Raw genomic sequence first — 27,690 nt, forward strand, 5'->3', positions numbered from 1 at the left:
ACTGTTGCAAGTTTTAATGTTTATTTCCCCAAGACAGCCTAGCCTGCACTCTACTTGGATAAATTTCACAAGCTAGTTTCCGCTGCTTCTAGTTTTAAACTTTAACCATGTTTCTGATGACAAGGAATGCTGCAAAAATACTCTAGTCCAACAAAGAGTTATGATCACAAAATAATCTTTATCCATTCTACAGTGTTTCAGAATTACCAGTTGATTTTAAAACACAAGGTAGATATAGATGCTAATGGTGGCTAATCTGGTATGTTTTATTATAGCAAACTGTTGTTCATGCAACACTTGTGCTCAAAGGGGAAGGCACAGCATTTCCTACAATGAGCCACCTTATAAAGAGTTCATTTTGTACAAATTTGTAATGTCACCTTTAATTTAGTGTGCAGAACCTCAAAACTGAGGCATTACTCCAATTATAAAAACACTTGCATCCTTTTTGTGCAAGTTTTAAAAATACAAAGTTTTCTCTCTAAAGTGGCTCAAAATAGATTGTTCATGGCTGCCTACATCTAAGATAAAAAGAGTCTAAAACAATTGGATTAGGCATATTAAAGGTGTTCAAACCATGACTTGATTTGTACATCTATTCACACCTCTTTTTCGGTCTTTATTCGGCAGTACATATGCACCAAATTTCATTTTTAGAAGTTTCCATATCATTTTCATAGAAAACAAAGTTTGAAAACAAGTAACATTGAAACACAGCACGGTATTCTACCACAACGGAAACATTTGGTTACAGGACTCAACAAAATCTAAAAATGAACTATGCTGTAGATTACCACATGCAAAGGTCTTCATGTTATCTTTGAAAATGAAAAGGATGAGATTTTATTACCACATTTTACTGCTTTCTACTATTATGGCAACTTGTGTACTGCAACACAGTCTATTTGAAGGGAAATGTATGCTTTTTTCATGCAAAAATCTACAAATTAGTTTTGATGATATGGAAAGCTTTTCATAACATCAAACATTCATCTGGTGCAAATGCACAGGGAAGCCTTCCTGAAATTCTGACTTTACAAACAACTAATAAGCCATACAGGAAAGAAAAATAACTAAAAGAAAAATAAGAGGGGGAAAAAAAAAAAACCCAACCAAAAAAGAAACACAGGCTGCAGGAGTAAACCAGAGTCTGCTGCTAAACCGGTCTTTGTTTTTGTGTCCAGTGTAAGTTAACACTTATGAACTCATTTTGATGATTTACTAGGTTTATTATCAGCCCCCTGAAGGCAAATCAAGCTTGCATGCGTTCACATACAGCATCACAACCATACTCTCGTACACACGCCACTCCAGGACTAGGAGCCTGCTTCAGGACTGAAGAGCCCCGTATTTGAAACATGAGCCTGGCTCCACAGCATCGAGTCCAGACATTCATTCAATGTTGTCCATTCACACGGTGCTTCATAGCAAGGCCTGGGCTCATTCTCCTTGGACTTATATGGGCATCCTATTCTCTTATGCTTACAAGGCTTGATGATGATAGTACTGCATTTCCCCCCAATTGCTCTAGTAAGTCATTGTTCCTTCTCAGGCACTGAAGATCTTTGACCTGTAGCCCTTTTTCTTTGAACAATCTAAATAAGCATTCAGTGTGAAGTTTTTCATTACATTTTGCCACTCATTCTCACTCGCACCCACTCGCCATCTTGACTTCATTTGGGCTTTTCTGTGATTCCAAATGAAATCTTCACATTTTCTTTCCCGATTTAATGCAGCAGCGGATCCCATGAGCCAAGATTGATGGATCAAACCTTTTTTTTATTCAGTGCTGCATTGTACCTAACTTCCAAAATACCACTCTAAAACTGGAACCCTTCTGCTGGTACATTGGCAGATGAATTGAAACCAAATGTTCCGCCTTGTATTGCTTCTGGAACAAGGCTAGGATCTTCATCAATCTGTAACAGAACAAGAACATCATGAGTAGGAACAGAAAGACTAAAAAGGAGCTGGACAATCCTAAAGAGCATCTATCTCTTCACCTAATCTACTTCCTTGCATCAAGTCTCACCATTCTTCTCCCAAATTCAGTAAGAGCATTATAATGACAAAGTAATTTAGGCCAAAATCATTTAGCTTATATTTAGTACATAGGCTACATGGCACCCAAAAGTCTCTCTCATTTATGCAGTTTTCACTCCTAGAAAGCATTCTGTCAGTCATGCATCATCCTTATTGCCAGCTTATAAACTGTCACAGTTCTTAAGAGAAGACCAATACCATTAAATCATGTAAGGATTAAGCTGAAACGGCAGTTTCTGTTTTTAATAGGTAGTATACAGGTTACCGCATTGACACTAGATTAAATTCCAAGTCCTGGTGTATATGCAAAGTTTGAGTTACTAAACAAGACTTATGTCTTATTGTTCATATAAAAGTTAAACTCTAGCACAAAATAAACTTCAGTGCAGACAGTAGGGCATGAATGCAACTGAGCTCTACCATTTTTGCAGTAATGTGCTCCCAAAAGTTCTCCAGCCAAATAGAAAGCCCTCTCACTGTGACACACACTGACATGATTGCATTTCCTTTACCCGCAATTAACTTTTATGATTTAAAGTGCATGCAAATCTACAGCCTTCATTTGATTTACATTTCATGTTTAATCTGAAAACAACATTCTTGATCAGCACACCTTACCTCTGAAATTACCAAAATATTCAAAATAGTTTGTTTTTTAAGAAGCAGAATCTCAGATTCAGTACTCAGGTCAGCAGGGAGCTTATCAAATGTGAAATGTCAAGCTTAGTCAGAAGCTGACAGTTAAAAGAACTATTCAAAGCCTAGTATTTTATTCCCTAGAGGCAAGTCTTAAATTAGCCATCAGACCTTTAGATACTTCACCATGAAGAATGACAAGAAATGCAACAGGTTCAAAAAAGGGCTCATTCTTCAGTGAAGAACAAAACAAATGTCACAGAGCAGGCTTTAGAGCTGTTGCCTTTATCTTGAACCATATTTATAAATATCAACAGACAATAACAAAAGCAGACTGCAGAGCTATTACACACTTACATCATCTGAAGAGAAGAACTGATCAATGATCTCATAAGCCAGTTTGTAGATGTCTTCATTTTCGTGATTTTGTAGCTGTTCAATTTTCTCCAGGCCTGCAATAAATACACAAGAAATGTAATAAACTACTAAGTTCAGGCAAAACAACCTCCCTCTCCTTAAGGCCTCATCATACAAAGTAATTAAAACCAAATCTAGGAATAGAGTGACTACGAATAAGATGCTGTTAACATCACTTGACATACTGAAAGCATAAAAGCTTCTTAGAGATTTGAGGAAACATATTAAAGGTTGAGGAATACATACACCATAACAAAAAAAAAGTCAATTCCAGCAATGATAGCACTTCCCTGGTTAAACTAATCTATGGAAATATGGTGAGGGCCAAGCACTAGGACATACTCCCTTTTCACAAAAACCTCTTTTCAGCACCTGCTGTGATAGCCCCAAGCTGTGACATTCCAAATCCACATACTGTTGGTGGCACACATGCCACCACTTACTGACCTATAGCTTGATTATACAGCAAGTAGCTCCAGTACAATATTGGCAGACATGAGTAGAGCATGCAGGCTTATAAATATATTTGAAGTTCTGACAAGCAAAGCTTTAGGCATGAACACCTCTTTTCTCACCCTCCCTCACCATCACCAATCGATTAAGCTTTCCCCGCTTCCCTCAAGATTTTGTATTTTAAAGACTATTCAACTCCATGTTAACAAAATGCCAGGTTTTTTTACCTGTGCCCAAATTTAATATCACTAATTTTATCCTGAAGAATTTCAGTCAATTTAAATAGCAACAAATACAGAAAAAGTCTGAAAGCTATTAGGAAATTAAAGCTATCATATTTCTGCAACTGTTGTATGTAGAATTTGCCACCCCTCCACATTTCACCTGGACATGACTTGTGCATGATTAAGGTAAGCATATCATCCCTACATTAACGGAAACTAATTTGTCAAGTGCACCAGACTGTTACAAAATTCGCACCTAATAAACTTTATTGCCATTATCCAAGCTCCTCCACATTTTACTTGATCATGAACTTAATCAGTTAGGAAAAGCCAAGTATATTCACCTGATAGGCATAAAAAGGTCACTTCAAAAAAAAGGTTTGCTTAAAGCACCTGTGCCAACACACGATAAAGCCAACAGCATATACATGTAGTTAAGAAGCCAAACCATCAATTTCTGAAAAAACAGTACCAAAATATTAAGCATCATACCTCCACACTCTTCTATAAGATTGGCTATGGTTTCAGCTTCATCTTCAGCCATTTTTAATATATTACTTAGTCCATCCAGAACCACTTGCACAACTTGCGCATCTTTTACTGTCAGCAAATTGCAAAAGGGAGGAATTACATTTTGTTGAATTAAGTATGCCACCTAAGGGGAAAAAAGCAAACAGTTAAATCAGGAGTATGACAGAAGCACACACACAAACAAGTTTAATGAAGTCAAAGTACTCAAAGTTACCCAACAAGGTAAGAGTATTCTGTACCAGTCACTTTCAGAAATTCTTCTTTTGAAGCATTAAAAGGTAACATTTATGTTACAGATATATTTCAAGACTAGAACACACAAGTAGTGTGAATTTTTCAGTATTGGACAAGGAGCTTCAACCTCATCTTTGATGAATTACACCATCACCCCAAGCCTCCCCCCAATCTAATATTCTGGGCTTACAAGAAACTAGTCTATTTCTACTCAGTGGCTACTATCCTTATAATTATCACACTCTTATCCATAGGGGAATAGAAGTAGAAAAATAGAGAGATGTTGAATGACCAAGAATCTCATCAGAGCCTGAACACAGTCATTCATAGCTATGAGGCCATCCTAACAGAAGAGTTTCCATCCAAATCCCCACTGACACTCCTAATTTCAGGTCATTCCACAAACAACAACGGAAGTTCACTCTTAAATCCCTCGTGGAAAAGGGAAGAGTTAGTGAACAGGAGAGGAATACAGACATTCATAATCCTGGCACAGAAGTAGTCTAAACAAATCAGCTGATGTACTCTCAAATGCACCCATGTTAGTTAACAGACCTTTTCTTAAGGTTTTACTCACTTGGTCTTTTCTTCCACTGATCGTTAAGTTGCTTATTGCCCAAGCAGCTTCTTTCTGAGTACCAAAGTCACCCTAAAAATACAACCATAAATAGAAATAATCATTCCAGTTTTTATGTTATGTAGTATTCTAGTAAAAGCTTGTGTTTGTTACAGTCCATTCTGCATGGTATCACCGTATCAGTTTTTACTAAGTAGGGAAAGTAACTAACAAATCCTGTAGATGTTTGAGTCTTACTCACAGATTGTTCATCCCTTCCCTGCAACCATGTTTTTAAAAATCGATCTACCAGAGGAAGGGAAGTTTGTTTGCATCAATGTAAGTAAAAACTGTAGGACTCCATGCTCTCACATTCCTTATCAACAGCTGTCATGTATTACAGTGCGAGATAAGGAGTAAGTGTCAATTTTGATAAACCACTGTAAATACTGTAACTGTGTCTGCCTCCAAAGTTAGTCAACTCAAGTCTGCTTACTAAATTTAGAGAGAAATATCTCCAATTCTTTTCTCAGTGATCAATACATTGGCAGTTAACTGAACTATTTGTGAACAGCTATATGTTACTTAGGTGAAAAGACAAGTATTTCTTCAGTCTCAACCCCAGCCTCTACACTGAAGCAAGATACTTCATCTTTGTCACAGCTGAACACATCATAAGGTTGGTATTTCTGGCCTCCTTCCACACTTCGGGGAAGAAAAATCAAGTAATGAATAAAGCAAAAAGTAGAAAATGTTTGAAAGATAGAAATGTTGTACTGTTCCCGTTTAAAAACATGCTTTTAGGCGCCCTTCTTTCTCACGAGGCAGATCCTTGGGAGCACAACGTGGTTTGGAAACTAATGTTTTAAAAGACACTAATGCCAACAACTGAAAAGGAATACAGGTATTTGAAGTCCCAAATGATGGCCCATTAGCATTCAACCTCTTAGTATTCAACAAGCAATGACAGACTTTCTGAAAAAGCGTGAGAAAAGCATTACGAAGCGTTCATTTCCAAGCAACTACTTGACTTTATTATTTAATAAAAAAAGGTAATAAAAGCATTTATCTCAACAAGCTTCATATATTACTGAAAAGAAGCATACATCCATACAGCGTGTTGCTTTTCTATGGGAAAAACTCTGAATACACAAAAGCTATTATTTTCTATGGCCACCTATTTTGTGTTGATGTGGTTTTACTTGTTTAAAAAAATAGATGGTACAACCCTAGCCCATCATCTAGTTTCACAGATCATTACCTGGATTACTCTCAGACTACATAAATGCAGTAACACGAACAGGTTAATAAGTGTCACTGTTGAGCACTTCCTTATGTTTCCAGATAACGCAAGGATAAAAGGATGAAGACCTTAAGCTTTCCCAAAACACTGGGAACTAACTCAATGCTGTTCCCATCCAGACTTCTTCACACCACAGATGAGAGTAAAGAATTTCATCCCCATTGTTTACAAAGTGAGAAAAAGAATTTAAATGATATTTAAAAGGGCCTGAGATCCCCCGATCTGCTTCCTTTCCCCAATACATCTGGCACTCATCATCTCACAGCACTTCACAAAAGAATATCAGCAGTAATATATTTTATCTTGCAACATACAAAAAATACTCAACGGTATAGTTTACCTTTGCCCCCCACATTTACAGTATGATGTAAAATATGAAGCAAGGAATTCACTGTCACTTTCCCCAATTAAGGAAACAAACTGTTAAATCCTTGTTATCTAACCTTATCTAGAAGATGTATTATCATTGGAACAAGGTTTGCATCTATTACTGCCTGAACTTGCTGCTGATTTCCTGCAGTGATGTTAGATAGGAACCACACAGCTTCCTGCAAAATAAAAGGATGTGAGAAATTATTAATTCAGATAGTCTTCTATATCATATTTTATTTCCACTCCAGCAAGATTTTATACATGCACATTTTTAGATCTGCAATTCATACACTAGCCAATCTTAAATGCAATCAAATATTCTATTAGTTTGATTGTATGTAGCTGAATTCCTAGTAAGTAGACTAGACATAGAACAGGCAAAGCAGCAGTCTCACCTCAAAAGACTCCACAAGACTCTCCAGTCTTTCCTTGTTACCAAGTTACAACCAAATATTCCAAATCCATAGATTAAAAGGAAAAATTATTTGGAGACAATAAAAAGTCACAAGGCTACAAATGAGCACTCATAGTTGATTCTGTTACTGAGAACGAATGCTACAGCATTTTTCAGCTGATGGCCAGGTGAGTATGCATTACAGCATCATGTTTTCCAGACATGAGTGGTAGAAGACAGTTATGTTCTTTACCTGCTCCACAATGATTCTCCTCTTAGTGTCAATCATCAAGAAAATGCAACACCTATTACTTAAATGCTTGCTTTTCAAGAATACTGTGTAGGTACATGACCCTTTCTGATCATTCTGTCCATAAGCCCAGGACTCTCTCCTTCCAGCAATAACCAACAGCAGGTGCCTAGGAAAGTGTGTAAGAAGAGAGCTTTTCCCCAGTAGACCCAACCCCCTCCAGTCCTGAACAGCTGAAATTTGGAACTAAGCCGAAGACTATATCTGGATTCTTATCTTAAAAAAAGGATTGAGAGCTTCCCCCCACACACCTTTTTTTAAGGAGGAATTAGTCAAGAAATAACACAGTTTCACTTAAAATTTTAAGTACATTCAGAGTATCACCTTGTTTTAATCCTACAGCTGATAAATTTCTCCCTTCCTAGAAAGCCTCCATCACTCCTTCTCAACTCCCCTCTCCTCTCTACTTATCTGGCATGACAACTTTTTGATCAGGAATCCTCACATTTCATTCAACTGAGTCTCTTGGATCAGATCACAGGATCACTTTCATTTATGAACCTGTTAGAGATTTAAGATGCCTAGGCTTATTTTGGTGGGCTTGTTTTGGGCTTTAATCATTGGCAATGTTGTAAAGTGGCACCCCAGAACTCAACAACATGCCTCAGATGCACTCCGGAATCAGCACTGCATTATCAGTGCCCCCGCTTTAAGCCTTTTCTATACATGCGCAGACACACACATTCCCCACACCCCACCCCCAGTTTAACTTGGTTTAAATTCTATTTATCACACACACTCCATTCAAACAGACACCCAGTTATCTCTATTTCATCACTTCCAAGAGAGTCAGTTTAATTAAAGTGACATTTCACATATCATAACTTTGAAGTCAACAGCCAGAATTACAAGATAAAGCTTTAATTTCACTAAAACTCAAGTAGAAGAACCAGGAAACAACATTCTTGTCAAGTAAAAGTTTGCAGCTCCTTAGAGATTTTTCTACAGATGCTAACTTCAAGAAAACGTTCAGCACCCTTCCTGCTCTTGCCATAAACTGGCATAAGTAGTCAATTACTCAAATCTCTACCACGCTACCTTACATGGAACCCAAAACAGCTAAGCCAAATATAAAAAAAGTTATCAATCAGGTGCAATCTTTGCAGTTACTTACCTTATTAATTTTTTCTTTGGGATGTGTCAGAAGTGCTGGAAAATGTGAAAGAGCTTCACAATTCAGAACTACCTGTGTCTGTTCATCAGTACCAGTGACAATGTTTCCTACAGCTCTCAGTGCAGCAGTCTGAAACAAAACACTTTGTTTAAAGAGTTCTCTTAATTAAAGACTTTTTCTAGTTGAGCACATACTTTCAAGTTGTAACAGTTAAAAAAGCAAAAGGTTTTATGCAAATGCTGTACCACACAGGAAAAAGTATTCTTTAAGCTTCAACAAGAAGTATGGCTTTAAACTGAAAGAGGGCAGATTTAGATTGGACATAAGGAAGAAATGTTTTACGATAAGGGTGATGAGACACTGGAACAGGTTGCCCAGAGAGGTTGCCCAGGACTCCCCCTCCCTGGAAGCGTTCCAGGCCAGGCTGGACGGGGCTTTGAGCAACCTGGTCTGGTGGAAGGTGTCTCTGCCCACAGCAGGGGGGTTGGAACTAGATGATCTTTAAGGTCCCTTCCAACAGAAACCATTCTATGACAAATGAACTTTCTCTAGTATTATGTTTTGAGCAACACTTCCTTAAATTCATCCAAACTTACTTGCACTTTAACTTCCTGATGACTGAGAAGAGGAACCAAATGAGGGACTATTCCGGAGTCTATCACCATCTGGATCTGTTCGTTGCCAGCATCCGTTAGATATGAGAGTGCCCAGACTGTATCTACCAATATCTAACAGTAAAAACATTTATTTGTAATTAGTACAAAAGTACCACAAGTCTTATAAAAAAATAATATAAATTAAATATAAAATTCTCATTGTGAAGCCAGAATCGACACAATACAGCAAAAACCTACTTTGTTTTACAAACTTCATACATTGCACTCTACCAAAGTCTGAAATACAACTGCTGTTCAACCTGGTCTAGAATTTCCATTTCCAAAGAATACACAGAGATTAAAAAAACAGCTAAACTGCTAACTACAGCTTAAATTCTGAAGGATATAATAAAAGCAATTCAATTACATCTGCTCTTTTCATGAGGTACTGGCGGACAATGTGAGATATGAAAGACTCACCCCTGCAAGAAAGATAAACCCTTAGCAAATATTAAACTATGGGCATCTGACACTCTCAAACCAATGAACTGTACATTACATGGCACCAAGGTTTTTCTCTTGGCACTCCCCCACAAAATTTAAGAAAAGCTTTAAAGTTTTTTAACATCTGGTGCAGCTGATGCACCACCAGTTGAACTGAATTTCTTCTCTGTGTGTGCATACATGTGTATATTCACACACAGAAAAGCCAATTTGAATAGCAGTAAATCTGAACATTTCAAGTGACAGCTTACAAAAAAAATTGAGTGAGCATTGTTTCAGCTGACAACTCTTGACTGATTCACAAATACAGCCATTTCAAGAAATTCAAATAAACTTTAATTTCACTTACTTATATAGAAGAAATTGAACAGTATAATTACTATGCAGAATTTAGTTAATATATTTAAACATATTTTGGTAAAGCACTGTTGCCTTTAACTTAGACAACCGAGCTACAACTTCCCTAGGAAGCAAAGAATTAATCTTAAATAATTTTGACTTATGTTTAGGCAAAAAGCTGATCTATTTCAGTAAAGTCTCACTCATTTACTTCACTATTAAAATAACCTAATGTTCATATTTAACACCTCAGAAGTTACATCTAAAGCTAACATTTTACATATACAGCAGACACTATTTTTTCTTTCATTTACACTGATATTCATTACAACCTCATACTTAAGTGCTAGTCAAAAAAATCCTGTATTTATCTGTAAATCAATGTTCACAGAAATAAAACTGAAACTGTATTTTAACTGTAAGGAAAGTACAAGCAAATAAGCACTTAGAAAGATACAGAGAAATACCAGGCAAAAATTGTAACTGATACTTAAAAATAAGCAGTTAAAGACATCAAAATAAGTTTGCCATAATGAAAGTGAACATCACAGATCTTTTTTTTTTTTTTAAAAGAAAAAGGTTAATCATGACAAGCTTTGTACTTCAGCTAAAAAACCCATACCAGAACACAAAACTCTCTCTAAGTGGTGTTACTTACATTTACATCTGTGTGGTGAATTAAAACACAAAGCGCTGGAAGGATCTAAGGAGGAAAAGAAGCATGTGACAGTTATTTTTAAGGCAGACAGATACTTCTCTTCAGTTTAGTTACACTGAACAGTAATTCAGTCACCTCCTGAATGGTTTCCATCGGCGGAGGAGGATCTTTGTGACGGCACAAGTTGACCATGACCCAAGTAACATTTCTTAAGAAAGTTATGGGAATAGATGGGCTGATGAAGGACAGCAGTGGTTTCACTACTCCAAGACTAATAACGTAATCTCTACACTGGGGTCCATCACCTGTTTGAGACAGCAAAGAATTATGAAGACAAAAATGCCATTCACAAAAAGTCTGATTTCTGCATACCTAAAACTTCAGTTATTTAAAATGCATACAAAGGCAAAGAACATGGGCCTTTGGAAGACATATATAAATTTATTTAGAGATATATATCTATATAGATACATCTGTCAGAGACACTTACATAAAGCTTTAGTAGGACCTGTGGCTGCCTGCCTAATTGCTTCTTTTTGAACGACTCATTAAAAACAGCTACATTCTTAACAGAAAAGTGTTCCATGATTTATAGCATATGTACAGGCTGAGGTGGTGGTGGGCAAGCGGAAAGGGGTGGTAGACAACGCCAAATCACCAAGAATAGTTGACAGCCCAATGTATTCCTGAAAATCCCTTCACAAAGTTTATAATCACTATTAAAACATCTCAAGAGTAGTTGAAAATTGCCTGAAAACAGATGTTGTCATCTTCATATCCGAAAGATAAACATACTTTTGCCACTGCCCACTTATCACTAGTTGCCTTGAAAGCAACATCTGAATTGTACTGCACACATATCACTAACAGCTTCAGGCAGTTACAGTACAATGGATTTTGTTGGTTTGCTCCTTAAGAAGGACTAGGCATTTCTAAAGTATCAGATTGTAGAAATCTCAGTATGTCAGGACCAAAATTAGTCCTCAAGCACTACAAACATAGTCAGGGCTGTAAACCACAAAGCTAATGCTTGCACAAGGAGAGGAAAAATCAAATGAAAGCTCAAATGATCACAACTTATTTAGAATTCAACACAATGTATGCAAGCTCAGGGAAAATTTCAGAACTCAATGCAGAACAGGTTTGTTTTGTTTTTTTTTTTTAAACAATCTGCATGTCTGTTTGCCAGTAATTCCTTTTCCTGTACCTGGAAAGAAAGTGTGTGGGCGTGTGGTTTTGGGTGCACACTGTCAATACACAACAGAGAGAACAGGAATAAGGGAATAAGAACAGGGGTAACTGCCAGTCTAACAGCTGCCTTTTGTCTCACAGATGAACATCTCCAAGTTCTAACACACAAAATCCTACCTAGTTTATTCATTCAATACCAAAAGAAACTTAGGAGTTTTTAGTGGCAGGAGTAACACAAACCTATGATATTTCCTAAAGCCCACACAGCTTGCTCACAAACATTTTGATGAGGCGAATGCAGCAGTCTCAGAAAAAGTGGCACAGCATCTGAAAGATACAAACAAAACGCCATGCAATTGTTAAGAAATATATCTCTCAAAAGACAAAATAGCTCACATAATTAGCTCTTAAATAAAGTTTCAGCACTGCATGAAAATTTTTTCTCCTGGTTAAGTATTGGTCAAAACTTTTACTAACTTCCCAGATCACACTGAAATAAAACACACTGAGACAATTCTTCCTTCATTGCACTTCCTTACAGAGCCTGCCCTTCAGTATATTATGAAAGCAACTCTTAAAATAACCTGACATGTAATTCGCTTCTAAGTCTCACAAGTTTACTGAAGCTTGTCAGGACTCCAAATGTAGCTATACTTACTGCATTTAGAAATTCCACGCTAAGTTATCTATCAGAACCAACTGCAGAGTAGTAACTGTTTAAGACCAACCTCACGCATTCAAATTGGCCAACGCAAGAATCAGTAGGTACACATCTACATTATTGACTGGTAACGTAGTAAGAAGGAAGTACAGGGGTTTAATTTGTTTCAATCTAACTCACAGTACCCTATATCCCCCATCACATCTTTACTAGTAGTGAAGTCTGTGCCAGTTGCTGGTCCTAGCACATGCAGAAAGCTAACTATGGAGGGATGTTCTGTATACATTGCTAGTGCAGAGCTCCAGGCAACGCCTTAGCACGTAACTTCACCTGCAGCTCTACCAAGAGGAAGCCTTGTTGATTGAGCATACACAAGTAGACATGCAAAGTAAACTGCACCAAAAGAACCCCTGCTGCCAATACAGATGCACTACTAAGCGTCACGTCACTGTGTACTTTTCCCTAATATTTCCAAACTCTGTGTTCAGTATCTTTTGATAACCATTATGAAGGCAAGTGTACAGTAAAAGAAGCTGTTTCTACAAATCTAGTCATCTTGGTCTCCTGAAACCTAATACAGATGCATTCTTCCATGTGAAGTCTTGACTCTACTCAATTTGAGACCCATGATCTAATACAACAGAATAACCTAACTGATCACCACAGAAGAGATGGTTTCAAATGCTATCACCATGTAACAACAACAACAAAAAAGCAAACTGATGGAGCTGTTAGAAAGGCATTCAAAAGGCAACACACAAACTCCACAATTGTTATCAAGTCAGCTACTTTTCTACCCTGCGTTGGTGTATTGGTTTTATGTGGCAAGGTTTTGGTAGCGGGGGGGGTTACAGGGGTGGCTCCTGTAAGAAGCTGCTGGAAGCTTCCCCTGTGTTCGAGAGAGAGCGAGCCTATACCAGCTGGCTCTAAGACGGACCTGCCGCCGGCCAAGGCCGAGCCAATCAGGAATCAGTGATAGTGGTAACGCCTCTGTGATAACATTTTTAAGAAGGAAAAAAAAGTTGGGACGTGGAAAACAGCCACCGGAGAGAGGAGTGAGAACATGTAAGAGAAACAAGCCTGCGGACACCAAGGTCAGTGCAGAAGGAGGGGGAGGAGATGCTCCAGGCGCCGGAGCGAAGATTCCCCTGCAGCCCGTGGTGAAGACCCTGGTGAGGCAGGCTGTCCCCCTGCAGTCCAGGGAGGTCCACGGTGGGGCAGATCTCCACCTGCAGCCCGTGGAGGATCCCGCACAGGAGCAGGTGGGTTTCCCGAAGGAGGCTGTGACCCCGTGGGAAGCCCATGCTGGAGCAGGCTCCTGGCAGGACCTGAGGATCTGTGGAGAGAGGAGCCCACGGAGCAGGTTTTCTGGCAGGACTTGTGACCCCGTGGGGGACCCACGCTGGAGCAGTGTGCTCCTGAAGGACTGCACACCGTGGAAAGGACCCATGCTGGAGCAGTTCGTGAAGAACTGCAGCCCGTGGGAATGGCCCACGTTGGAGAAAGTTCGTGGAGGACTGTCTCCCGGGGGTGGGAACCCACGTTGGAGCAGGGGGAGAGTGTGATGAGCCCTCGCCCTGAGGAGGTGAAGCGGCAGAAAATAACGTGTGATGACCATAAACCCCATCCCTGTCCCCCTTGTGCTGCTGCGGGGGCTTGGTGGAGAAATCCGGGAGTGAAGTTGTGCCTGGGAAGAAGGGAGGGGTGGAGGGAAGGTGTTCTGAGATTTCGTTTTATTTCTCATTTACCTTACTCTGGCTGATTTGTAATAAAAAGTGAGCTAATTTTCCCTAAGCTGAGTCTGTTTTGCCCGTGATGGTAATTAGTGAATGATCTCTCCTGTCCTTATCTCGACCCGCAAGTTTTTTGTTATATTTTTTCTCTCCCCTGTCCAGCTGAGGATGCGGGAGTGATAGAACGGCTTTGGTGGGCGCCTGGCGTCCAGCCAGGGTCAACCCATCACAGTTGGTGTCAGACAGGAGAATGCTCCCAGTATTTAGAACTAAAGCTAAGCCAACATTTCAAACACATTCTCCATGCACCATATTTAGATAACTGATCCTTAATTTTTTTATCCCCAGCTCCAAGGTGCTTGCTTACATGATTTGCTAGTGACAGTTTAGTCTTTAAGAAACACTCATTTACTTTAGATCACATATTTCAAGAGAGGCTAGTATTTTTAGTTCAACTCTTTCTCAATGCAAAAAAATTTTTGCTAGAGAAATAAAAAATCACAATAGATTTCTCATTTCCTACTAAATAAAGGTATTTCACAATGCCTGTATGCAAGCAGAAAAAACATCCTCAGCAAGCATATTAATAAGTACTTTAGGAAAGATTACAACAGACCATCTTTTTCATTGAAGTAAATCATTACAAGAAATAAACCACACTTTCATATGTTATAGCTATTAAATTGGCTAATACTAGTGCATACATGCAGACCTAGCTAAATCAGAGTTTATAACTGAAAATAAGTAATTACTATATTTGGCACTCATCTTTAATCCATTGATAAACTGGGTTTAAATAAAAAGAAGTGTTCTAGATCAGAGGTGTGGGACAGAGTATATATTAATTAGCTTTCCAAAAGAAAACTCAGGATGCAACTGGGAAAGGAAGGAGGAGGAGGATGGGAAAAAGGAAAGTTAAAAGTATTAGCAAAGATACATACTATAATGGTCAAATCCAAGCTATACCAAAGTTAATGGGCTCTTAACACAGAGTTTGTAAAAGCAAAGGGCAACTGATTTTGCAACCAAAGCAATCTCAAAGCATACATTCGATTTAAAAAAAAAAAATCCTTTAAGCTGAAGTCACCTGCCTTAAATTTCTTCACATCTGCTGTGGAGAATTAACCTATTTTTCCAGTTAAAGATTTCTGAAACACACCCAGCCATTTAATACAGCAGATAGTGCTAAGAACTTTCTTAGGAATACATATTTTCTCAAAATATAAAGCCAGTAATATACAGTTTGTGAGAGGCCTGTAACTGCTTAGCACTAACAATGAAAAATAAACAATCTTCTTTGATCACTGAAGTGAAAAATTCAGTCATGGAACATATGTAACAAACACTGACATTTCAACACTTAAAACACCACCACACGTCTTAGAAACTGTACTTACTACATTGAATGAAAGTTCCAAGTAGTTCTAAAAAGTCAATATATGATGGTTGCGGTGGGAGAAGACACACAAAAAGATCAAGCCTAATTCTGTGTATTTTCATTGTTGGAAGCACAGCATGTTTAATGGTATCAGCAGCATGCACTGCAATACAACACTAATTCCAACCATTAAAGCTACTGATAGCTCACGTAATGTAAGTTTTGTGGATTTTGTCCTTAGACTTTAGACAAAAATTTGTTTTACTGTATGTCTGATTCTTCCGTGGGTCTCAAGAAGCACTGCTGTTTTATTCACTCAATTCAAAAAGTCTGCAGACACTTTCTACTTAGTTCTGCTTTACTAACAGAAGTAGTACTTCAACTTAGGACATGTTTAGAGTACAGAAGAAAGTTTGCTTTGCTTGGTAACTCGGATTCCAAAGTCCAACAACAATTCCTTTCCACGCTCCAGATTCCTCAAAATATGAAGGACAGTGGTTTTTCTTCAAATTGATTTTGGAAGAGAGTTTGATTTCAGTCACCCTCTGGACTTGGTCCACATCTTTTCCTCCCTCCTCACAATCAGATAGGAAATTCCTCCATGGGAGTTTTTTAGGGTTTGGGGTGGGTTTTTTTTTTGGTTGGTTGGTTTTGTTTCAAGTTTTTCGTTGGTTTCTTTGGGGTGTTTTGGGGATTTGGTTTGGGGTTGGTTTTTTTTTAAGTTTTAAAACTGGAAACCAGCATGTATCAACTCTGCTAAAATAGTGTGAGTTTCCAGAAGAGACTACTCACCATGAGGAAACCCAACTGAATTTAAAATCTGAGAAAATTAAGAACAAAAGCAGGTGTGCACTTCAACTGATGCTGCTTGCCAGAGAAGAGGTAGAACATCTGGCAGGTGACTTCATGGGCAGGTCCTTCAGCGATGTGCCTGTGATTGACAACTCAATTTCAACCATCCTGGCTATCGCGTGAAAGGACCAACCCTAACATATGGATTGGTGAACATGCTGGAGGTAGAGAGGAACACAACTGCAGATGCTCTTTACAGTATCGTTCAGATGATCTTATTTTTGTGGAAGCTACAGCGCGTGCTTTATCAATGATCAAATACTGTTGGACTTACTAGATTGAACTACGGCCTGTGTTTGTTCAGAGGTTCCAGAGGCAATGTTTGTCAAAGCCCATGCAGCTTCAAACTGTAAAGAAGGACTGCAAAGTAAGGAAAAAAAAAAAATTATTGTAACTCAAGTTTTCAAATCAGATGCCATAGGCACATTAGCTAAAGACCAAGAATTTTTGCAACAATTAAAACATTTTGAGTTTTACAAATACTCACTTGTCATCTCTTTCAAGACAGTGCACTAAAATAGGTAATATTCCTGATTTTATTAGATCGTCAATTGGTGGATTGCGATCACTGGAAAGCAGCTTTCTGTTTAGGAAAAGGAGAAAACACAAGACTTAACAGACCAATCACAGAATGAGAAGTCATGACCGGAAAGGATCTCCGGAGGTTGTTTAGTCCAATCTTCTGCTCAAAGCAGGATTATTGCTGACACAGATCAGGTCAGTAACAGCTTCCTGTAGCTGAGTTTCAGAAACCTCCAAGCACAGAGATCCAACAACCTCCCTGGACAAATTGTTCCAGTGCTGCACTACCTTCTGGGCTGGAAAGTTTCTCCCCACTGTCTCATACTCTGAGACCAAGCAGGATTTGTTTTCTCCACTTTAAGTGAAAATAACTAATCCCCAAAACTGAAATTACTGAACTACCGAAAGAGTGAAGCATTGCCTGTTTCAGTTACCATGTTTTCTCCGACTAGTTTTTAAGTTTATTACCAGTCAGTAAAACAAAAATCACCAGTTACTCAGTTACACCTCCTGCAGCTTCTTCCTCCTCTACCCAACAAAGGAGATAAACAGATCCTGGCTGCTTTAACAGGAAAGGCAGAAATTTGTTTCTTCTTTACTAAGGATATATAATGTCAGAGAGCAAGGTTTCACAAAGTACTACTGCAAAGAACAGAAGCGTACAAATTTGTTTCAATTTTTAATCCCTTTAGCTTCACCTTTCTGCAGCGAAGGAATTAAGGAGAACAAAGGAAGCTTCTTGGAGGGGACAACTTGGGCTGCCACACCAAACTTGCACTAGCAATGGGAAGAGAGATTACATACAGTCATCTCTTCATATACCAGCCTATTCACAAACACGTGAAAGGCTTGACAGAACACAGTAACTAGAAATCAACTTTCCACTGCTGCTTCATCCTGAAAGATACCACTGGTGTGTTAAAGGGGGCAAAATGGGGAAAGAGGAGATGAAGAAAACCCAGAACTGCAAAACAAAATACCTCAGAAAACTAAGCAACCGCAACAGGAAGGATCTGAACACAGATCATGTGAAGACACTTGCAATAATCAGATGTGCATTTTCAACTTACAATTAAGTAAAGGAGATGCCTTTTAGAAGTTAAGACAATTTACTTCTACAAGCTTATAAAAATTAAGGAACAAAAGCATACTTACAGAATCTTAATACTGATTTTTGTTCTTTCGTTCAGTGACAAAACAATGATAGTGCAGCCTATTCACAAACCACCTGCTCAAACAGGTAGAGAACTCTGCTACAAGAATCAAATAAAACTTAAGGCTTTGGGGGATTGAGTTTTGCTGCTTCTTAAGCAATTCTAATCAGTTTTCTGTTCCTCATATTCCAGTCGTATGTTTTGGGGGTTAGACTTGAGCACAATTTTTCCCTCCTGTTCCAGCTTGAGACCAAAGGATGGCACAGATTCAACCAAGACTGAAAAAGCATTTGTTTTCATCTCTAAAATATACTTTAATACCTTCCAATAATGTAAACTGCACTGCTTTAATTTTAAATCAGTTTTCAATTTAAAAAAATAGTTACAATAGTAAGAAATCCATATGAACATTCCCATTTAATTTTAGGTCAGGCTTAATTCAGTGTACTTTAGTCTAACCTGGTTCAGATCAGCTGTAGTAAATAGGGTGTTCTACATGACGCTACCCTGAGCTGAAGAAACTTTTGAATGAAGACAAGTTGCCCAGTGGAAATCAGCACAGAAGTTGTTCTTTCCCATATCAGTTTCAAATACATTAACTCCCCAAAGTCAAAGTAACTTCCAATTCACCTGACTTCTCTTTGATATGGAAGTCTTCCCTTGCACTTGAATCAACTCCCTGGACCACAGAGAGTAAACAAATAGAAAGTTGTAGCTTTCTGCTACAACAACAACAAAAAAAAAGCCCAGTAGCTGATGAAACAGCAGTTAAATACTAAATCTATGCAAGCAAAGCTCATAAGGATTTTTCTTGAACTGGGATCACTTCTTGAATACAACTATGCAGAATTCCTCTTAAAGGAAAAAGTGGTTTTAGTGGCCTAATCCATGACAAAACTAGAAAAAGGATTATGCCAGTTCTTTCTGTACTTAAAGCTAAAGACTTTATAGTCCTGCTAATTATATATTTTACTCTATTTGTGAGAAGCATCAAGTATTGCACTAAGATAAATCCTAGTATTTATGTGTACATAATGAAAATCCTGACTACTTCCAAGACCTAGGTATTTTGATCTTTTTTTGTCAAGTTCTATTTATCAAGTTTTCTTTTTTTAAGATCAGTAAATGACATACTTTTTCTAGTTAAGCTAGAACACATTTTCTGAATTTAAGAGCACGATAAAGACTAAAAATAGTGTATTTGAAAAAAGCATGTTCTTACCTTGCAGCCTGCACAGCACTTAACTGTATACCCTGGTTGTCACTTGAAGCATTCTAAAATGAAAAAGAATTTAGACTTTTCACATGTTTGTTCACCATGACATGAAGAATGTTCGAACAATTAAGTTTGGTTTTTTTACCTGTACTATTGCCTCCAAAGAAGTGTTTTGCTAGAAAACAGACACAAAACAGTTAGAAATTATAAATGCGTTTCCAGTACATAAAAAAAAATACGCTCAAGAGTTAATTCTTACCACTCTAAAGTCACCATCTATATCAGAATCTTCACAGATATCTTCATGAGGAACATTTCTTCTCTTTAGAAGATGCTCATCTCTTTTGTTCTTAAAGAGAAAAATGATGTAATACCTTTAAAACTTTGATTTAGGGGGTGTGAGGGGTGTTAAGAAGGGAAGAGAAGCTTCTGTTTTAAACAAGCATCATAAACATGCTTTCATTGATACTGTCAAAATTTCCAACACTTAAGAAGTTGGAAACGGTTGCAGAGAAGCACATTTTGGAAATCACTGCTTCCTAGAAAAATCCTCCATCCAACTTTATTTACAGCAGTAACTACTGTTGATGGAAGTTTTGTGTGCACACATCCATCAACACTGACATTACAACCTATTTGTCATTATTTGTAACAAGACAAGGCAATTCCCAGAGGCTAGTTTTCTGTTCACCCCAGAAGTAAAATAATTGAAGTTATGATTACTTTTCTCAAGAACTGGTTTTCCAGCCATTCTAAACAGTGTTATTTTCACACATACACTCTTCCACTCTTACTTGTGTGTTGAACTATGCTGTTTTGAGAAGAAAATAACCTTCTGCCTATGGATTAGCAGGAACACCTGATTTTCAAAGGAAAAAACAGAAGCTCTTTATAAGTTTTTAAAATTAAAAACCTAGCTGGAGAAGCAAGAATTCCCTTCAATAGATTACAAATAAAATTATGTTCTTCAGGGCAAAAATCCTGGAACTTCTAGTACCAGGTATGGTAACTTTTAGAACTTCCTTCTAAACCAAAGTACCTTCACAGAATTAGTCAAGACAAATACATAGTTTAACAATCGTCTTTCTTGGTGGACTACAGAAGACCACACAAACTCTTAAATTTTACCGAAATACCAACATAGCCAAATCCCATTTGGTAAGAACAAAGCTAGGTCATCTCACCTTTCTCAACTCCACAACAACTTCATTTCTTTGTCTTCTCATAGTCTGAAAAGAATCAAAAATCAAAGTACGTTATGTTCTGAATCTAGACCAAGTAATTTGAAAAGTTCTTGCACAACTATTTGTAAGTTCATACACTTTAAGCAGTAATTGTACACACAGGATTTAATTTTCATTATAAATGTAGAAATCCAACAAGAAGTGGAGATAATTATTATTTCTGCCTGCACTATTTCAGAGTAAACCAGAGTCTCCTAGGTCTTCATGTTGAAGAAAAAAGGGTATAGGGAATCCAGGAATAAACAAGTGTCACCTGAAGGGCAACGCTGGAAGGAGTTGTGCATAAAACAGCACCGCCAAAAGCATCATAAACACCATGGCAAACTATCAGATAGCATACTAAGTTTGCCCAACATTTATAACATTTTCTTCATTCAAGGGTTTTTTAACATACACACATAGAGAGAGCACAAGTCAAAAACCCCAAGACAGCCAAAACTGCCACTTTTATGAAAAGGCCTATCAGTAAACTTGAAAACTGTAAAATCAAAGTCAAGCACAACTGCCTATCTATACACCTAATTAAGAACTCGCATCTCTTACTTCCTCAGAGTAGCAGGGGAATCAGGCGATTCCTCAGGCAGAGACACTTGGCTGCCTGGGCTACACTACCCAGACCGGCTGATCAGCCAGAAACCAGCAAAGAGCACAACCCATTACTAACCATGCAGCTACACTGAAAAGCAGAGGCTGAAGTCCAGTCTGCCTGTCAGCATCACATAATTTGAACCCAGGAAAGCATAGGCTAGGATTCGCCAGCAAAGACATGTATCCCACCTGAATGATGAATGGCAACTCTGAAGAACAGAGCTGAAGGCAAGCAGCACTCAATAGTCATTTATCTGTGCTCAAAGTGCTGTTGCCTTCTCAGAGAAGCTGATACACTACTGGATACCACCCACCGTTTAGAGGCTTCGGAAAGATGCTGCAACTTTACAACTGACTTATCTACTACAGGCTCTTGCTCTCTACTTGTAATGTAGTGCTCAGTGTAGTTTCTCCAAAGTCTACTAACCTGGCATTTTCAGGAAGAAAATAAAATGACGAAAATCTCTCATAATAAGCTTGCAGAATTGTACCAAGCCCCTGATGATCTCACAAGACTGTTAACGCCCTCCCAATCCACAACTGTTACTGCAAACCTAACAAAATAAGCATACCTATCAAAACGCTGTACTGCAAGGATTATTCCTGCCAGACTTCAACAATGACATTACTGCTGCTCACAGAAAAGCTGTTGCTAACCAAGAGCAAGACCCAACGTACATTTTCAAGGAGTAGAAGACTGAATTGCTAGAACACCAACTATAAAGGGACATTAAGCTGTAAAGGATATTAAAAAGTAATAGTTACAATTACTAGTGAGCCCAAAAAGAAATGTATTCAGACTCAGGTGGTAACACACCTTCAGGTCAAGCATATATGCGTGCATGCGTGTGTATGACAGATATAGGGAGAAGTGAGTGGGACCAAAACAAATACTCCAAGAAAAAAAGCCTCAGGCACGTCATTTAGAAGTTTCTTTACTTGAAAAAACCATACATGCAGTTGATCAGGCTTTAAAAAAAATCCTGAAAGTCCATCACCCCTCTGCTGGAACAAGATGAATGTTCTCTCTCCAGACATAAGCTGACAGGCCCTTGGTTTTAATTCCTGCCCGCTTCTGAAGAGGACCTGCATACCTTGGACTCACAAAAGCCTTCACATGAAAGACAAGCAACCAATGAAGTTACTCTTAAGAACAATTTTCCAAAATAGGGCCCCACTAAAATAATTTTCTGTGTAAACAGTAGTCAGTTGACAAACTAGTTATTACTGGTCAAGCTGTCACTGTTCTTCCTCCTAGGAAGAGAAAATGCACAACAAATAAGAACTGAAGTTAGCTCTGTCAAGGAGTTTCACAGCAGCATCATCTCAGCCTAGAAATGGAATAGATATTTTGGAGAAACTAAAATGACAAGCAGACTCAAGATCAACTTGTCTTGTCTTTTGGAAAACAGCTCAAAGGGCAGAAACCTAGGTATAATAGTTTCTTGGCAAGAGGTATTGTAAAGCTAGATTCTCCTTTCCGTATAACATTTGACTTGATCATTAGACTTCTCTGAATCAGTTCTCAGCTTGCACTAACACAAATGTGAGCAGGAAACCAATCTCAACTTAAAAGTTTCTAGAAATAGAATTCAGAATGATCATTGGAAAGTGCTCCAATTTAAAAACACACATCACTTCAGCATGAATTCACGTGGCTCTTTCAGTCATTGGATCCTGTTCTTCATTTGCTACACTGAAAAATCAAATGATCAAATCTATTTCTGTCACCCTATGATTGCTACCCCTCCATCCTCCTTTCTGCAATTATATTTAGCTTAAGTTTTATCATAAGGGCTATTTTCTGACCATTAGTCACTACTGAACCCTTCAAGCTTATCATTAAAATCTTGTGTTAGCTGATGCCTGAAGGATCCCGATACATTCTCATGTTTTTCACAACAATGCCAGAAACATAACAAATGTTCTATGCTCCACACTCAGCAACAGCTCAGATCTATTAGCCCTTTCCAAGTACACTAGCATGTACCTGGAGCTTGTGCTCAGCTAATGTGTCCCGATCCCTCTTCCACTTTTTTCTCTGAACCACTGCTTCTCAAACTCAGACCGTATCATGCACATAGCCTGGCCTTTACTGTTTTGTGGGGTGGGGTTTGTTTGGGTTTGGTTTTTTTGGGTTTGGTTTTTTTTTTTGCTATTATAAAATATTTCACTCAAGTAGCTCTGTTTATGCACCTACAACAGGAAGGTCTGACAGCATGCAACTAATGGTAGTACTTTACCTATTCCTCTCATTCTAGTGAATGGTATCCGAAGGCACACTTTCTGTTGTGGAACTGCAAAGGCAACAGCTGCTTTAAAACAGAGCTGCTTGAGCCACCTTTCCTTCCTAGGAAGTTGCTACGCCACACTAGCACTAGTCTGGTCTATGATTCAAAACACAAACAAAACAAACAAAAGACAAAAGGGGGGGGGGGAGGGGTGCATGTGTGGAAACACACACCATGATTTAACCCCAAAATCCTTCGTGAACTGGATGGCATTTTCAATTATTTTCTTTTTAAAACCCTACTTACTACAGCCTTGTGCACAAACTGCTTACTCATTAGACTAGCTACTCAGAAAGCACCCAGTTTGCAGACCACAGTTGGAGAAGACTAGTCTACAACCCAGAACATCCAGTGCAGCGACCACAGCAATGACTAAGAAACTTCCTCTTGTCTTTCACAGGTATAAAAGGCACTGAACTACAAAACAAGGAAATAATCCTTCAGACACACATGCACGTTCATATTTGGATTTGGTAAAAACCCATACTCTCCACATTCAGTTTAATCAAGTGATTTAGGCCCTCCTCTAACAGTTATTTCCCTCCTATACTAACCATAGCTCATTTGCAAACTGGAACAATAAAGTCTACTCTCAACATCACTGATAAAAATGCTGTGGGATTTTAAAGCCAGCACAATCTCTACAAGATACCACCAGAAAATGCATCTCAGCAACTATTCCCCCTTCAGAATTATAATGGGACTCTCAGTTACAAATAAATAAATAAAAATCAATATGACATTGCACATGCTGTCATTCTAGTTTTTTCCCTGAAGCTGTGCATGCCAAATAAAATGCCTTATACAAACAAATATCTAGGTACATTTTTTAAATGACAAAATGCATGATCTTCACCACAGAACTACAAGTCAGCTTAAAGGAACCTATTTTTAACTAACTCAGTGAGTGAAATTCCTGCTCTTCTTCAGTTGCTCCATATTTGAATCCCAAGCAAACTATTTTGTGTGGGATACACAAAAAGGTTGAAAAGCTTCTAATTACCTGCAATATCCAGTACATCTCATAACACTACCGATCCTTCAATCCCCTGAAGCTTCCTTGGTGTTCTCAAATATTGTGAGTATTGCAAGTCCAGTGAACTCTACTGACAACTCTTAAAATCTTGACACTGCTGATCTTAAAACATCTAGATTCAATGGCTGCTCCAAAATTAGTTTTGAAGTACCCTGCATTACAATATTATCATCATTTCACATCACGTGTCTGTCAATTACAGAACAGAAATATTTATTTGACACTTCTCCTGTGCTGGCACTATTAAGCAATCCTTAATCTCTTGCCCAGCAACACAGGCAAGTCAAGGAAGAAAAGGCCAGCAGAAACTCATCAGTTTCTTCCAGTATTTCCAAAGAAAGAACATGCATGAAATATTTATTTCATTTCAAAAAAACCTAAACATCAGTCAAATTTGAACACTGCAGCAAATTTGAACAACAATCACCAACAGAAAATGAAATGTTGAATCACCTGGTAAACAAAACAAAGCAAACAAAAAACCACCCCAAACCTTCTCTTCAAACATTCCCAGAAGCAAAGCTATACTCAAGACCTCTAACATGCAGTACTAAACAGCAACTACTCAAAACCAAACTGTTCATAAAACTACATCTACTGCAGACACAATGAACAATTTGCACTTATCCTGGCCTTTGTATAGTAAAGATCTAATATTTGATTCCAAGGTCTATGGTACTACAATTAAAAACAAATGTTGGAAAGAAAATTGGGTATCATCACAGCCATACCCACAATAAAACAGAAAAAACAGCTCATCCTTTCTTATTCAAGAAAAAAAAAAAAGCCCAAGGAAAACCTGTTCCTCATTGAAGACACAAGATGAAACAAAGTTACCTTAACTAGCTTTCCTAGTAGATGAGCATTTGCATAATTTTGTATAAGAGTCCAAACAAGCTCTTGTTTAACTAAGATTTTGGTTTTGGATGTTAAAAAAAACCTGACCACTACTGCAGTTCTGTAAGGCTAGCTCCTTTTTGTGCTGTAACAATACTAATTCCCCCCCCCCCCCCAGCTCTAACAACTCTTAAATCTTGGAAGACCTTAACAGAACGCTGCACATACTAGACTAGAAATCTTAAACACTACCTAGAGATAATGCCTTAGTATTAGCTACAAATTATTGCTCTCACAGCACAAACTCTTCTGATATTAAGAAGTTTATTGTATTGAGTATTTATTTGAGCAGTACTATAAATAAGAAAAAAGGATGAGGAAGTATTTTGTATTTCTGGTCACAATGAATCCCTCTATTCCCAGTGTCGCCACCAATCTGTCATCTTAAAACACATGGCAGCAATTGTTTACAACATAACATGTCCATGCATGCACGTTTACCCAATGCTTAAGCATATGAAGGAATTTTGCTAAACATCTTATGTAAAACAGGTGTGTGTGTTTTGTTTTTTTCTCTTTTTCCTTTTTCAAGGCCAGGTTTTGTATTTTTAGAAGCACACTGATATGGACTGGAAAATGAAAGTTCAACTTTAACTCATTAAGTATCCAAAAAACTAAACATACGCTTAGCACTTTAGGGAGACAAAACGCAGGAAATTCCCTGTCTTTTGTAAGATATACAATATCCTTCTGTGAAGACGCAAGACCTGGAAGGCAAGTACAATGTGACAGCAACTGCTAGCAATATAACTGTCAATAGTCTGATCTGACCAACACGTATCATTTTTAAAAAGTTTGTAATTTGCAACATGGCAACCCCTTCATAGCCTCTAGAAGTATCTATTGATTTGGGATTCGCCAAAACTAGAATAAGTGCTTATTTGTTTGGTGATGGCAAATGGAGGTAAACTGTCATGGAAAAGAAAAAAGATCACAGTTTTGTGAAAGAAACCAACGGCTAAATGCACAATTTCAGCTGAGATAAAAAGGAGGAGGAGTGAAGGAGGCAGGAGGAGGGGAAGAGATAAAGATCAAATGTTGGCTTCCTATGTGAAGTAAATAGACATCTTTCTGCTAAAAGCAGCACAGGAACACAGGTGTTATGAACTAACTGAATACTCATTAGCAACTGTTGCTACCATAGGATACTTGGCTATAAGTGGACATTACCAACATCTCTCACACTAATGAAAAATGTGATGTGTAAGCAGTTAATAAGCAAGAACGACAGCCATAAGCCTCAGCTATTGTATAAAAAATAGCCATCCACGGTAGTTATTTTAGGTACCAAGCATATGTTCCAGGATTTGTTGGATAGATGTCAATATCTAAAATTTAACATGGCCTAACAGTGTTTTTTTCACTGTGTAGAAGGCCATTTAAATTTATCAGCAAGTTCAAAAAAAACTGAGGAGGTTACCTGCTTCCTGATACACACACGTGTTCTTTTTACTTGCATGTGTTCATCTTGCACCTTCCCTGCTTTAGCTGACTTACCTTAAAACTCGCTATGCAGGCACCAAAAGAGAGAAAGTGCAGATGAATTCCAACCTGTATTTTCCCATTAATTTCATTTTCTACTATGATAGCAAACATTTTACTGTGCGCCTTCCTAAAGATGCCTTTCTTGCATGGTTGTCTCTTCGATAACAAAACAATTTATAGAAAAACAAATTAACATCCAAGGCAAGTAGTTACTAACAAAGCTAACAACCCTATTAGCAAACAGAGCAATGACTGCAGTAATTATTCCCACTTCCAACATTTTTGGCATCACCAAACTTTGTACATAACCCAATAATAAACTGTTTTATCAATATACTTGGGGAAGTTAAAAATCGAGGTGTTATTGACTTCTGAATTACCCAAATGGGAAACTTGGCAGATGTTTTAATGAATGACAGCAACACAAACGCATCTTTTACTTCTGAAAAAGAAATACTGTACAATTGTCTTCACGTGAAGGACTAGACTTGCTGTGCTCCTCACAGGGACACATATTGAGGCTAGCAAAAAGCAGAAACGAGAATGCCCAAACCCATTTCTTGATGGGAATCCTACACTGACAATATTACGATGCACAGGTTTGGCCAATCGGCATTCCTGGCCAAGCGTTCATGGGTGAGGATTGATACCTAATTTTAAAATTTGAATATTTACTAAGGAAATCCTACCTTAATTATCTCTTCTGCTGCGTTGAGGAAGCACCTTCACAGCTCAAATAACATATGTGGCAATCCAGC

The 27,690-nt window shown here is 38.1% G+C and overlaps 1 protein-coding gene across 1 annotated transcript; it reads right to left on the reverse strand.

The window, feature by feature from the left end:
- Window positions 1-27,690, reverse strand: KPNA4 (karyopherin alpha 4 (importin alpha 3)). Its single transcript, XM_010584976.1, has 17 exons — window positions 26,945-27,690; window positions 20,576-20,620; window positions 19,651-19,740; window positions 19,537-19,566; window positions 19,398-19,450; window positions 16,987-17,082; window positions 16,774-16,859; window positions 12,116-12,202; window positions 10,820-10,989; window positions 10,685-10,729; window positions 9,184-9,315; window positions 8,588-8,716; window positions 6,841-6,945; window positions 5,116-5,187; window positions 4,266-4,428; window positions 3,037-3,131; window positions 1-1,919 (listed from the first exon to the last, which is right to left on the reverse strand). Exons 1-17 carry the CDS (start codon window positions 27,041-27,043, stop codon window positions 1,821-1,823), a joined length of 1,596 nt encoding a protein of 531 aa, XP_010583278.1. The 5' UTR covers window positions 27,044-27,690; the 3' UTR covers window positions 1-1,820.

Source organism: Haliaeetus leucocephalus, unplaced genomic scaffold (assembly GCF_000737465.1).
Source record: "Haliaeetus leucocephalus isolate CR32 unplaced genomic scaffold, Haliaeetus_leucocephalus-4.0 Scaffold1014, whole genome shotgun sequence".
In the NCBI taxonomy this organism is placed as follows: domain Eukaryota; kingdom Metazoa; phylum Chordata; class Aves; order Accipitriformes; family Accipitridae; genus Haliaeetus; species Haliaeetus leucocephalus.